Source organism: Astyanax mexicanus, chromosome 25 (assembly GCF_023375975.1).
Source record: "Astyanax mexicanus isolate ESR-SI-001 chromosome 25, AstMex3_surface, whole genome shotgun sequence".
NCBI lineage: Eukaryota > Metazoa > Chordata > Actinopteri > Characiformes > Acestrorhamphidae > Astyanax > Astyanax mexicanus.
Window position 1 is genome coordinate 20,903,746 of NC_064432.1, and position 15,015 is coordinate 20,918,760.

Here is a 15,015-nt window from a genome sequence, read left to right on the forward strand (position 1 = left end):
AAAAATCATAACACTTACAACAAGTATAAAAATAACAATAATAATTAATTGATATTAATTAAAATAATTAATAAATAATTAATGTTGTATAACTACATAATACGTTAAAACCTTTAAACTATAACATATTGATAAATACTTGACTTGACTGCATACTACTGAAAGACATAGACATAGTGCCCTCTTAAAGAGATTTAGTTGACTTAAATTGTGCTCTACCAATCAGTTAGTTAAAGCAGAAGTTTAAAAGTTTAAAATATTGTGGTCTGTTCTATTCTCTTTCTGCATGTTCAGTTCGTGATGCTGCAGGTGAGTAGTGAGAATGTGTGTTTGTAGTGTAATAGTGTGTAGTGCTGTACTGCTGTGGTGTATAGTGTTGATATGCATGTAAGCCTTTTTATAGCAGTGTGAACACATCCATGTTTTCCAAAACGCATTGAATAACTGAAACTCCTCCCACTTGCACACCAGTAATAATTGCTTTGGAACAAGTGAATCTGCAAAATATGTCCCACACTCCAGTCAGGTTTCAGTCTGACTCACTAAAGAAGCATTAAACTACCAAGTGTAAATGCATGTGTCTAAAATCTAATCAGGATACAATCCAGAGTCTAGTCACATGAAGTAACTCAGTGTAAAAGGGGTCTGGGTGTATATATATATATATATATATATATATATATATATATATATATATATATATATATATATATATATATATATATATATACTCCACAGGACACTGCCTTTAGGATGCTTTTGGTTGACTATTCTCAGTCCAGCAGTGAGACGGAGATGTTTAAAAACTCTAGCAGCACTGCTGTATCTGGTCACACAGAATAATGACCCACCAACCAAATAATAGCTGCTCTGTGGTGGCCCTTGTAGGTTTCTGACCATTTAAAGAAGAACAGGGTGAAAGGAGGATAATGTTTAAAGTATGCTGACAAACAAATACAGAACTACAGTCTGTAAATATACAACCACAAAGCAGCCTATATGCTGGGTGTAGAAACAAAGAGGTGGTCGTAATGTTAAATGATTGCTCTTGGTACACTGTCAAAAATGTAATTCTAGTCAGAATGCTCCCCCCAAACTTTAATACACGCTTTAAAACAGATAAAAGGAATTGAATCTTGTTTTTTAAGTAGTATTGTGTGCATGGTATTGCTTTCTAGCGCTTAAATTGAGGCTAATCCTTTGTTTCTGTTAAAGAGAGAAAGCTGACAGATGCCAGGCTCTGCAATCAGTGCCATTCCGGACTCGGGCTTTAACACTTTAACCTATTGCACCCCTCCAAAAGGGGGTCGTCTCTGGGAGAAAATGTCTCCAATATGTCACAGGCCAGTCTCCCTTTAGCATGACATCGGTCCCCTAGACAAACGAGCAGCGTGACAGAAGTCAATAAGAATGTGATCTAAAAGCAATAAGCGCTCAAAATCCCGGCATCCTCCGAGACCCGGCCGCCGGCCCAGTACTCGTAATGTGCAGCTGGAAGCCCTGAGGGGGGACGACCGTCTCTCAGTCTCCTTTTTTCTCCGTTTCCCCGCTCCCTCTGTTCCTCAGCCGTTCAATTCTGCTAACTTTGGATCAGGCTGGGTTTAAGCGTTCCTCAAGGAACACCATTAGGCCCCCTTCGGATCTGAACTGGAAAGCGGCAGGCTCAGAAATTCCCCTTCATTATTCCTGAATGTTTCCCCAGTGAGTTAATCTGCTAAAGGACATACTCAATCTGTCCATCAGCTGTGTACGCTCCCATATTAATGTCTCTGTCTTTAAAATGGTTTATAATGGCAGCGGCGTGGCCGTGTGTGAATGTGCTTAAACAAAAATGTAAGAATCAGCTTGTCTCGTGGAAAAGTGTTTTTTTTTTCCCCTCTTTCTATCTGTTTTTTTTTTTACACCTAGAACTTTGTTTGTTATTCAGCTATTCATCCTAATTCGGATTAAAATATACAGTATCGTGTACAATATATGATCAAAAATTATAGAACACCTCTATTTTTTGTTGTCCAGTATCAGTTCAGTATGACCCAAAACTCTAATTCTTCTCTTCACTGCTAAAACTGAGACTTAATCCAATGTTAAGCTGAGTTTAAGGTGCTGTTGCCATGTGGGTCAGCCAGACGTGTTTCTTCCTGTACCAGTTTTCTTCCGTTTTCTAGAGTCTTTTGAAGGTGAAGAAAACAGTCCTGGAAGCTCTCTGGCTTCATTTGTAATTTCTCTAAATGAAAGACTTCTACTTTTAAAAGTTACAGAGTTCTATGTATTGTTGTGTCTCTTTTTAGTTGTTTTTAGTTTAGTTTTTAGTTCATGATTAGGCATTTAAATATTTAATAAGATCAGTTGGTACTTTGGGCAGTGTGCCAAGTCCTGCTGGGAAATGAAATCAGTGTCTCCATAAAAGGTAAAGAGCAAAAAGTGCTGTAAGATTTTCCTGGAAAGCACTGCCCTGACGTTGGACTTGATAAAACACAATGGATCAACACCAGCAGATGACATGTCTCTCCAAACCATCACTGATTGTGAAAACTGCACACTAGACCTCAAGCAGCTTAGACTGTGTGTCTCTCCACTCTTCCTCCCTCTGGTCTCTTGATTTCCAAATTAAATGTAAAATCTTACTGATGGTCAGTGCTGATTTGGATAACTGCATATTTGTTCTTAGAACTGAGGTTCCAATCATTTCCAGGTATGTAAAAACAAGCAATTAGGCATGCATCATGGCATGTTCTCCTCCACCAGTCTTACACACTGCTTTTGGATAACTTTATGCCAGTCCTGCTGCAAAATTTTAAGCAGTTCAGTTTGGTTTGATGGCTTGTGATCATCCACCTTCCTCTTGATTATATTCCAGAGGTTTTCTATTTGGTAAAATCAAAGAAACTCATAGTTTTTAAGTGGTCTCTTATTTTTTTCAGAGCTGTATATACTATAAACTAATAAAAGAATAAATATTTTACTCAGTGAATTCCAGCGTGGTACCTTTTTGGAATGGATACAACCTATGTAACAAGTCTGAACTGAAGTGTGGCAAAAGTTTGTGGACACCCCTCATAATGAATGTATTCATGAATAACATATTTTAAGTTACAACCATTGTTGAAATACATCGCATAGACACACACATACACAGCTTGCAGAGAACTATTGCCAATAGAATAGGACGACTCCTTTGAGCTCTTTAGAGCTATAGGGGTTTAAAGTTGTGGAGCAGTGAACTTTGTTCTCTGGAATGATTGTGCTCCATCCAGTACTTTTTAGCTGGATGAGTTGGGCAGTTGGGGATGAGTTGTGCAGCTTTGAAATGCTTGCTGTAGCTATTACTCGCTCTGAGCAGGAGGAGGAAGAGGAGGATGCTTGGAAACCTTTGATGCTCGACAGCATGCTGGTGTCTATTCTTCTGAACGTTCTCATATGTACTGTAATTACAATTGTCTGAATTGGATTATACAACACACAAAAACAATCTAAGATATAATATAACATAAGGCAAAAACAATATGAATCATAATTATTTTAAGCTCTGGTATGTACAGCTGTGCATAAGTTTGAGGCATTTGTGAAAATTAGAATGAAAAAGCTCCATATCTGAACAAAACGTTCAGAAAACACTAGTATTATACAGTGTTTTTGTATTTATTTATTTATATATATCGGAGAATTAGAGGTAAATCCAGAGAGCAGTGACTACTGTTTTTTTACAGCTTCAAAACACTGGACTCTTCCTGTTACGTCTGGCTGACCCACATGGCAAGATCTTTAGCCTTTAGATCAGCTTACCATTGAATTACGTCTCAGTTTCAGCAGTGAAGTGAAAAATTAGAGGTCTGACAGGTGAAGAAGTGCAGTAATAATCATTGCTAAAATGAGAAAATAAAAAAGCAGCTAGTCTGGGACATACAGCACTGCTACTTGACAAAAAAAAATGAATATGCTTAAACATGTATGTAGTGAACAGATCACTGGGCCAACAAAATTCATTACACCATTAGTTGGTCAAAATGAATTGCATATTTTCCAGACACCAGAAAATAATTACCATTTTTTTTATTTCTAACGTATAGTCCAGTATTTTTGTAGAGTATATTATCGGAAAGAAAATATGTGCTCTATGAAGTCCATAAATAAATAATTCTTCCAGAATATTTGGGAATACGTCATAAAGCAGACTTCATATTCGACGCACACAATTGCGCTCATTCATCGGCCTCGGCGATTTACGCCCTGCAGGCGGCGGGCCGGGCACGACTCCGGCGTTCGAGGCTGAACGTGTGTATTTATGGCCGGAGAGGGCAATCATTCCTGGGGATTGAGTTTGGGGGGGATATGAGGGCGGGGGGGGGGGGTTCTGTGGCTGCACCGGAGAAAGAGAGAGAGAGAGGGTAAATACCTGAAGACTAATGTCTCTGTTCCTGTGATCAATACGCACCTCCCCGTTGCACTCCCGGCTACGCTCTTGTTAAAAACAAATTTGTTAATTCTGACAATTTAATTGGCCCAGCTCCGCTCCGGCCTCCGCGCGCATACAGATGAGCATCCGAGCCGTTTCGGGAAAGGGAAGCAGAGGTTAGAAAGCCTCCAATCCCACTGGATGTGTTTGCCTTCGCATTTGTTGAATGAAGGCAATGAATGAGGGGTTTAAGTGGAGCTGAAGTCTGAACACATTCATACACGCCGGGCATTCGAGAGGGTTTACGCTGCACTGCATTCCCATACACTCATCCTGAGGGTCAGGGCTATTCGGGGGCACTGGAGAGTTAAAAGTGCAAATATATTTTTTCAGTTTTTTTTTTTTTTTTTTTTTTTAACTGTTCATCAATAATAAAAAATCGAAATAATTAATCACGAATATTCACATGTTTTTCTTTAAACAAAGAACCATAGTAAGATATACACATTGGGGTTTTATTTATTATTTAAACACTTTTGTTAAATTGTGTCTCTTTTTTTAACATTGAGTACAGTTTGTCCTTTGTGAACCATTGGTGCGAAACAAAAAAATGTTTATTCAACAATGATAGTTAATTAAGATTTAACCCGAATTTCAAATAAACAAAAACTATTTACCTTCTTAACAGTGCACTGCAGCCCTATGAAGAGAGTAAACTCAGAAGGAAGATGGCTAAATTTGACAGCTCTAGAATGTTTAAAAAATCACAGACACAGGCATAGATTCATTTTAAAAAAGTTCCTTCTCTGTAATATATTCTATTTTACCCTTTGTATTAACATTTGTTACGTATATATACTGTATAAACAGTAACAGTTTAATTTTAACCTCTTAATCATTTATCATCAATTAAACAGACTGTGCCTTTAAGGTGAGTTTTTTGTAAACACTGTTTGTTTAGCTCTGATTGGCTGTTTCTCACTCATGCTGAAACAGTCCTTAAAATTCAGTGGGCAAGGCTAAACTGTGACTATAAAGTCTTAAAATATATATTTTAAGAGAAAATCTTAGTGGAACATATATCTAGATATTTAATTTTAAATGATTTCAATGTAGAGTTTTGTGCAGTGATTAGTAGTTACTAGTAGTGATTACTGTAAATTAGGAGATAAAAGCTTATTGAACTGGGATGCCAGGGGTTCTGGAAAACCTGGAACTGTTAACAGTAGTTTTCCACTCATGGAAACTCTTGAAAAATGAGTGAAATAATAGAAATATCCTTTTTAGGACAATTTTTCCGTACAATAATTTACAGATGCATCTAATGGAAAAAATTTAAGGAAGTAGTTAAAGGAGTGTTTTAACAGTTTAACAATAGTGCAAACTTAAACTAGTCAAATCTGTCAAATTGCTCCGTTTAAAAGTGAGTTATTACATAGAAACTCAACAAATGTTCAAAAAGATGTAAAATATGATTCTAATTGTGAAATTATGTATTTTAGCTACATTTTTATATTAATGGTAAATCTGAACAAACGTTTTAAGCCTTTAATTTTACTAACACTGTTAGAAGGTGCATCTTTAGTACAATAATAAAGACCATTTACTGAAGTGTACTGCTGGTGAGTCCAGGCAGTGAGAGTAAAGGGAGGCTGGGCTTTGATTCTGCTGCCCTCGTGTTTATTTGAACTATTTATGCAGCATGTGCTTCTGTATTAGTCTGGATATTCCGGCTGTGCTTTTCAGGAACGCTGGAAAACCCCTTTTACTCACTGCCTTCAGCTTCTTTACTGCAGTCACATTGGAAAATACTGTGGCACCACAAAACACCACTCTTAGACACTGTTTTGTGCAAAAGATTAGACACTCCTTGTTAAATTTCATATATTGTTGATTTTTTTTTTAATCAGAGGACACACTTTCATACTTTTAATTATTCCAATAAAATGTAAATGTTTTTCTTTTAATTCACAATGGTTTTATTCACATATTTACAATTAACATGGGGGTGCAACATTATACGCTGGCTTTTTTTATCCTATTTTTTTTTTAATTGTTTAAAACCCCCATCTGCCCTTTTATACATTTTGTTAAATAAAGATATTTTTTTTACAATTAAAGTATATAAAATATACATAGTCTACAATTTAAGTATATACAACTATGATGCAGGATGGTTAAGCATACTGTGTGTAGTTTTACATTTAATCTGTTCCCTAATGCTGATCAGAGCAGATGTGAACACATGCCATTATCATCAATGATCTTAAGATTTGTGTTTGTAAAAATCAGTTACTTTATTGTATTAAAGGAGGGAAATGAATGGTAGACTAAATACAGTGACAGTAGCTCAGTTTAGAATTGTATTGTTGGATTCATTTCTGATTTTTACTACACTCTGCACACACTCGCTGCAAAATCTGGTAAACCTGGATGCTTGTTTTCAAGCCATGGAAACTCCTGGAAAATGAGCAAATTAATCAGAACTTGAATAATCCTGGAAATATTTGCACATGCAGTAATACAGTTGGACAGCAGTTAAACAGTGCATTATCCTCTAACAGGGTGTAAAACCAGTTGAGATAGATGGGCTTGTAGTTAATTTATGGTTTGTATGGGGTCATCTATGCAAGTCTATGTTTTCTAAAAACATTGTTAACACTTTTATGAATTCTATATATTAATAGTAATTGGGTAATGATAAAAAAATAGTTTTTAAAACTTGTCATATCTGCCAAATTCCTCAGTTAATCATAGAGCTATATTTAATCTTAAATTTAGTAACCTACTACTGATTACTAAATTTAAGGAATGTTAAAAAGCAAGTGTAAATCCTAAATAAAGTATGATTAGATCTGTCAATGTTGAGGGTAAAGTTAAAAAAAGTCTAAATTAATATTATAAGTATACGTTTTTTTGCAGTAGGTAGTCTTCCTCTTCTTCTTCTTTTTTTTTTAAATATGCAATTCTGCTAGACTTTTAAGAGAGCAGTTTACTTTTTTGTGAAAGGAATTAGATCCACTTCTTGTGGTAATCTATATTAGTATTGCTTTTTTGTACAAATAATTTTCTGATGGGTAGAAATGGCACAATCAGCTATAGTTTAGTTTTGACAGTGGTTATTTTAATATAAATTTACACCATTAAATTTAGGATTTTTGAATTTAATTTAAGATTAATACTTTTGTTCTTTTTTATTCTCTCATTCATATTTATACATGTATATTTTCTTTCTTTATATACTGCTCAGAAGTTTAGAGTAAAAGTAGAAGTCATTGCTATCACACAAAAACCTTAAACATGTAAATTTTACAGGAGGGAAAAAAAAACCTTAACTTTCAGTGTAAGAGAACAAAGTAAAGAATTTTATGTGACTAAAAATATGCTCAACCAAAAATTTGAGCAAATGCTGCTGTGCATTAACCCACATCCCATCAACATTCTTGGGATCAAAGCGCTACTGGCACTAACACACATTAAACTGTTGGAAATAAGGAAAAGAAGGTTCATTGTTAGTTTTCTGTTTCTGATATTGATTTGATCCACGCAGTCACTCTGTTCCAATCAGAACTCTGGCTCTGCTGCTCTGCAGCTCTGAATCTGAACGCAGCAGTCAGACGTGAGCCGGTAGGTATGTTACGGCGTCCGAGCGCTGGCAGTTTGCGGCGTTTCGGTGGGCTCGCGGTGTCTGCTCGGCGTGGTGTGAACACGCGGGCATGTGGTACGTATTAGAGAGCTGGGAGCCATTTCAGCATGGCTAACTACAGGTCCTCCGGGAAGCTTAATTACAGGAAGAGCGCTCGAAACATCGGCATACTTTCCATGACAAGCCGCGCTTTCTCAGAGCCCCGGACCCCTATTTAGAACAGGGGGTCTGGCTTTTTCGCTCCAAATGCAAATGCGCAGAGCCCTGAGGTGGTGTGTGCAGGGAAGCAGGGGGCGAAGGTCATGGGGTCCAGGCCCACTCGGCTTCGGACAGGCTTTAGTGCTAATCCAGAACGTGCAGGATGGGCGTGTGTGTGTGTGTGTGTGTGTGATTTGTAAACGCCTTAATCTTACCATGACTTTTGTATAAAATGTTACAAAAAGAAATTTGCTGAATATTTAATGCTGCATATAAACGACAAACATAAACTTCCAAAAATAATTATAAAACTTCACAGTAAACAATAGACTGCTTTTGAGACAGAATACCGCTATTATTACAATATGGATTTTTAAAAATCACAATATTACTCCGTCATGACGCAATGTGGCACACCTCTAGTGTGTATGTGAGTGTCTGTGTGAGTGAAGCACTGTGAGATAAGCACTGCTGGATGTCCGCTGCAGATGGAGAAGCTTCAGAAGAGCTGTAGCCTCAGAAACGCAGAGGAACGCTGAGGAACACAGAGGAACGCAGCCCTCAGTAAATGTTTACAGATTACCAGCTTTCTTAAATAATCTGTGTGAAAGCTCCAGTCAGCCAGAGTTCACATCAGACACGCAGCGCTGCTTGCACACATACACACACACGCACCCGTACGCTTTACACTCGCATCGCGCATGTGTGTGTGTACGCGTGTGTACACGTGATGTGGAAGAGGCTGTTCTTGCTGTAAACACAGTAAACTGGTGAAGCCGGAGCTGTGCTGAGTGCTGGGAGGCTCTGCAGTGTGGTCTGTGGGATCAGTGTGTTCAGTGGGATCAGTGTGATGGACTGGATTTACACGGGAGTCACCTCTTGACCATCATCTCACCACCATTTCAACATAAACACTTTATTAAACACTTTATTAAACACATAACTTATGCTGTGGAATTAGTTACGTGTTTTCAGTGTATTTTTCATGATCAAAGACCAGTTTCCACGTTGTGGACAATAAATGTATTCTATTCTATTGTATTTCTAAAAACATTCCTTTCCATTCATTCATTAATTTATTTATTCACTCCTTCGTTCATTTTCTGCTCTTTCTAGTACCGGTATATCTCTTTTATTATTTTTCTTATTTTCTTTCTTTCTTGGTTTCTGCTGTCGTTTATTTTCCTTTTATTTCTTTTAAATGTATTATTTATTTTCTTTTTTGTATTTTTTTTTTGTTTCTTGAAGTTAATCAAATGAATATGATTTGCAATTGTATGCCAATGTCACGCTTCAGTCCACACTGTGGTTTGGACCTTACATTTCGATAAGAATATGTTGTAACAGGAGAGCTACAGATTGTTTTGTGTTAATTAAGCTGTAAACTGTAATTGTGTATTCACAACACACACCCACACACACAAAATCCAAAATCACTGGCATATTGTGTTTGTCCAATTCACTATATTTTTTAATGAAATGTTACTAAGAGATAAAGTATAAACAGAGGGGTGGGACAAGCAAAACTACAGTTAGGATAGCAATGCACATAAAAGCCATGCATGGCCCTTTTTTTGCGGGTAGCATGCATGCTTACGTATTACCTTATTACCCCTGTACCATGAGGAGCTGTTTTTGCTTTGTAAGTGTGCCCTGAAATTTGTTCAATAGAAATGCCTTGACGTTATTTTAGAAAATCAGCTGATTTTTGTTTGTAGACTTTTTATAATTACAAAAACAAATCTGCTTTATGCAGTTTAAGTTTATTATACTGATTTTGCTGCTATCTGTCTTCCAGGTGGAGAGGGGGCGCTGTTGGGAGTTCCGGCTGCCCCTGTGCGAGTTCAGCGTGCTGACTCCGCCTCTCCACAGGAATTGGATGATGACACTCTGTCGGCGCTGGAGGACAAAGAACCTGAACCTGTCACAGGTGAGAGAGGGTGGAGCCTCTGTCAACAGTGATACACCTCACACCTGTGCTATAGTTAATATAGTTAATGTACATTGTTTATGTTATTCTTGCAGATCAGCTGAAAGAAGGGTGCAGTGATTAATATTAATATTGTAAAAATTAGGGTTTTGTTTAAATCAAATTTTAGAAATTTTAGTAGTACACACACTACCTTTTTCATACATTTGAACAAGAGAAAGGTTTTGTTAATATACAGGTACGATATCAAAATACCATTGAGTTTTTGAATATGAGCGATTCACCATTAAGATTTAGATTTTTTTTTTGTTCTTACATAATTGTAAAAAGAATATAGTTGTAGATTAATGTCTACTAAAAAAACTATTGTTCCTTTAACACTTATTTCTGTTGAGGATATACAGCTCTGGGATAAAAATTAAGATAATTAACATTGTTGTTTTATTCTATAAACTACAGACAACATTTTCTCCCAAATTCCAAAAATGAAATTGTCATTTAGAGCATTAATTTTGCAGAAAATGAGAAATGGCTAAAATAACAAAAAGACGCTAAGCTTTCAGGTCTCAAATAATGCAAAGAAAACAAGTTCATATTCATAAAGGTTTAAGAGTTCAGAAATCAGTATGTGGTGGAATAACCCTGTTTTTAATCACAGTTTTCATGCATCTTGGCATGTTCTCCTCCACCAGTCTTACACACTGCTTTTGGATAACTTAATGCTGCTTTACTCCTGGTGCAAAAATTCAAGCAGTTCAGTTTGGTTTAATGGCTTGTGATCATCCATCTTCCTCTTGATTATATTCCAGAGGTTTTCAATTTGGTAAAGTCAAAGAAATTCATAATTTTAAGTGGTCTCTTATTTTTTTCCAGAGCTGTATACAGTTGTTCTGTAGTTAAGAGTATGAATATTAGCAAATATATAAACCACTAACAAGTAAATACTTTCTTCACATCGATATAATGTTCACAGGACCCGTTAACCTGAGTACCAGTGCTCAGCTGCTGGCGCCCGGAGTGTGTGTGCGCGGCTCGCTCTCCATCACCAGCACAGAGCTCTACTTCGAGGTGGATGAGGAGCATCCCAGCTTCACACAGAGCGACCCCAAGGTAGGGGGCTACTTATGCACATGTTTCCAAGCCTCAGCTACACCACTAACTAATTTGGCTGTGCCCACTAGGCTACACTCGAATACACACTGCTGTGAACACTACTATACTACCACAGCCATGCCACTGCTGGCTTAATAAAGGTCCAGCACCCCCAACAACAGCTGACCAGTGATTAGAGGCACAGAAGGATACTGATTAACTGTGCAACAATAGATTGCTAGAACCTGTAGCTGTAACACTTACAAGTGTAAGGTAATGTAAGGGGTTTCTATTAAAGTGGCCACATCTGTTGCACCTCTTATAACCAGTAGCTAGAATAAACTGTTATAATCTAAATAGGTAAATACTGTATGCTTTAAATGTTTTTAGTATTCATATTTGGACTGTACGGATTGTAAAGAGTGTCAACGTATTTACAGCTCTAAAAAAAATGATTATTATCACAAGCCATCAGACCAAGCTGAACTGCTTGATTTTTTGCACCAGGAGTAAAGGCATAAAGTTATCCGAAAGCAGTGTGTAAGACTGGTGGATGCATAAGATGCATACAAACTGTGATTAAAAACCAGGGTTATTCCACCAAATATTGATTACTGAACTCTTATAACTTTCTGAATATGAATTTGTTTTCTTTGCATTATTTGAGGTCTGAACTCTCTGCATCATTTTTGTTATTTCAGACTTTTCTCATTTTCTGCAAGTAAATGCTCTAAATTACAATATTGTTATTTGGAATTTGGGAGAAATATTGTCTGTAGTTTATAGAATAAAACAATGTTCATTTTACTCAAACATAAACCTATAAATAGCAAAATCAGAATAACTGATTCAGAAACTAAAGTGCTCTCTTATTTTTTTCCAGAGCTGTATAATAGTTCAGTCTTTTGCCGTTACTGATGGCTTTTCTATTGGCTGGTGGAACCTTGTTTGAATCCTGGTTGCGTCCTCCAGTCACTGACACTCACTTGTCAGTTTGTAGTCATTCTCCCCAGGCTACCTTAGGTAAACTTGTAGGTCATATATAATGGTTAACTGCCTGGCCTCCATCATCTAGTAAAAACAAGTTATCACTTTCTGAGCTGCTAACTCTGACTGTGCTGGCTGTGTGCAATAGTGTTCACTCTATAGTTCACTCTGTTCCAACTGAAATATGCTGTCAGTATTTGGCATATAGGTAATATGCAGTTATAGAATAAAAGTAGTTGGTTCATTCAGTGTGCATTTAGCATTCATTTTGTGGTTACATCTGAATTGTAATAAAATAAACAAAACAGTTTTATCTATTTTTTGTAAATATTTGTTAAAATTATCATTTCAGTAGTTTACTAATCTTTTATTCTTCTGAATATAGAACTTGAAGTAGTTATTGTGGAAAGCAACTGATTATTTAATGTTTTAGTGCAAACACTATTTAAATGTTCCACATCACCCCTATTTAATTTACATGATATAAGTCCTGATATTTTCCTTTCAGTGCTAAAACTCAATTTAAAATGTTGTGCAGTCCAAGATTGAGCCTAATCCCAATCTGCAAAACTGTCCCTTTAAGTTTAAATATTACACTGGTTATGAAAGAAATGAGTATGAGCTCCGGGTTTTGATGGTGTAGATACTGCAACACTGTTTTACACACTGTACACACCCTTACATCACACTCTGACATTATTAAAGGATCTCTGACTTTCTGTGACATGGACCCTTTAAAGCATCATAAATATAAATGAGCTGAATTTGCATATGCAGATCAGCAGTGAGCTCACAGGTCTCAGTGATCAACCACAGTTACACTCATATTTAAACACTCTCTCTCACACTCTCACACACATCACACAGCTTACACACTCACACACAATTAATGTTTCTTTTTGTCTCACTCACAAACACACACACACAATTACACTAATCACGCTGCTTACACACACATAGAGTTAATGTCTCTCTCACACATACACACGCTCACACATACACACACATACTATTACACCAATCACACTGCTCACAGACTGTTCATATACACAGTTAATGTATCTCTCTCTCTCTCACACACACACATCACACTGCTTACACACAAGCACACTCACACACAGTTAATGTTTCTATCTCTCTTACTCACACTTACAAACACACACACACACACAATTACAATAATCACACTGCTTACACACATACACACGCTCTCTCACACTTTTGTATTTGAAACCAATTCCTTGTTAATAACATGATTTTTTAGCTCTGTTAATGTTGTTATTATTGATATTAACTAATAATGATACTGATGGTTATCATATAATCGGATTTGCTGGTTGCTAGGCAGAGCGCCTGATCTGAGGTCAGCGGCGATTAGGCTGGGTGTGGGCATCGTGTTGGGGTCACGTGCTCTATCTGGTTATTGATAATCAGAGTGGTGCTCTGCAGTGAATACGCCGGAGTGTAAATGAACGCTGCTCGTGTTGAACTCAAGCGAGCGAGGTGATAGCAGTGCTTCTGCTGCTGCTATTCGCTCCGCTGTTCTCGCGCGCGCTCCGCTGCAGAGAGCGCGGGGCTGCGCGCGCTGAGACTCCCTTGAGCGGAAGAGAGTCCAGAGTGTTTAGAAGCGCGCGACAATACAATGTGAGAGCTCGCGGACTATTCGCACTGTATTATTGTATTATGTTTTGTCGCACGCTGGACTAGAATTTTGCCAGAACTGATGTAAAACTAAACCTAAAAGGCTTAAACTGTTTAAGCACTGATTTTTATATCACCACACACTCTGCTCTTAATATGTATAAGCGTATATATATTTAAATATTTGTATGTATTCAAAATATACCCTTGATGATTAATAATAAGAAGAAAAAGAAGAATTGTAATTATTACATATGTTTAAACAGTTTTAGAAACATTATATAATATATATATATTTATATATGTTTATATTTCTGCAGTGATTCGCTCTTTAGAGAATTTAGCTTTATTATTTGTGCCCAGAATTCTAAAATGCATTTTTTATTCTTAAACATTTTAAAATTATTATTTTCGTTAAGTAATTTAAGTTTTAATTAACAATTTTTGCAGTTAAACTGTTACTACATAAAATAATAGTGACAGTTTTTAATTAAATTGTTTAAAATATTTATGTATTTAACCTGTTTTGATTGCAGTACACAGAGCGCTGTTTCAGCTTTATGAATTTTAGTATTTTTTTTATTCAAATGTTTAATTTATTCGTGCATTTATTTATTATGAATTCGTTAGTTTTTTTGTTTAACATCTTTGATCTGTTCCGTTTGATCGCGCTCGCCTGCCTTTACTCACTTCATCCTTTCTGCTTCAGTTCACAAAAATAAAAAGCGCGCGCACGAGAAAGAAAGAGAGAGAGAGATACAGAAACAAACAGACAGAGAGAGAGAGCGCGCGAGACAGAGAAGTGATCGTACTGCAGCGCGCGCGCTAATCGGAGCAACGGACATCTAAGGATCGCGCTAAAAGACTTCAGCCTATTATACTGTGTAAAGGAACGCTATTTAATTTAGAGAATAATAATATTAATAATAATTTCAATAATAATAATAATAAAAATAATAATAAACTATTAATATAATATAATAAAATATAACTGTATATTGTTTTAAAATAAAATAATGTAATAGTAGTCTTAGCATGAGTAGTAATAGTAGTAGTAGTAGTAGTAATAATTATTATAACAATAATAATCGTTGATGTGTATTAAGTATGTCTGTAACATACTACCAA

The 15,015-nt window shown here is 36.4% G+C and overlaps 1 protein-coding gene across 4 annotated transcripts in view; it reads left to right on the plus strand.

Moving 5' to 3' along the window:
• lrba (LPS responsive beige-like anchor protein) overlaps positions 1-15,015 on the plus strand; it is a 273,015-nt gene that overhangs the window by 148,520 nt on the left and 109,480 nt on the right. For 3 of the 4 annotated variants that reach the window (XM_049472639.1, XM_049472641.1, XM_049472642.1), the window contains exons 39-41: positions 295-309; positions 10,036-10,167; positions 11,141-11,277. In XM_049472639.1, coding sequence (XP_049328596.1) covers positions 295-309; positions 10,036-10,167; positions 11,141-11,277 — 284 coding nt within the window. The remainder of the gene's footprint in view (positions 1-294; positions 310-10,035; positions 10,168-11,140; positions 11,278-15,015) is intronic. The other variant, XM_049472640.1, reaches the window with a different exon arrangement.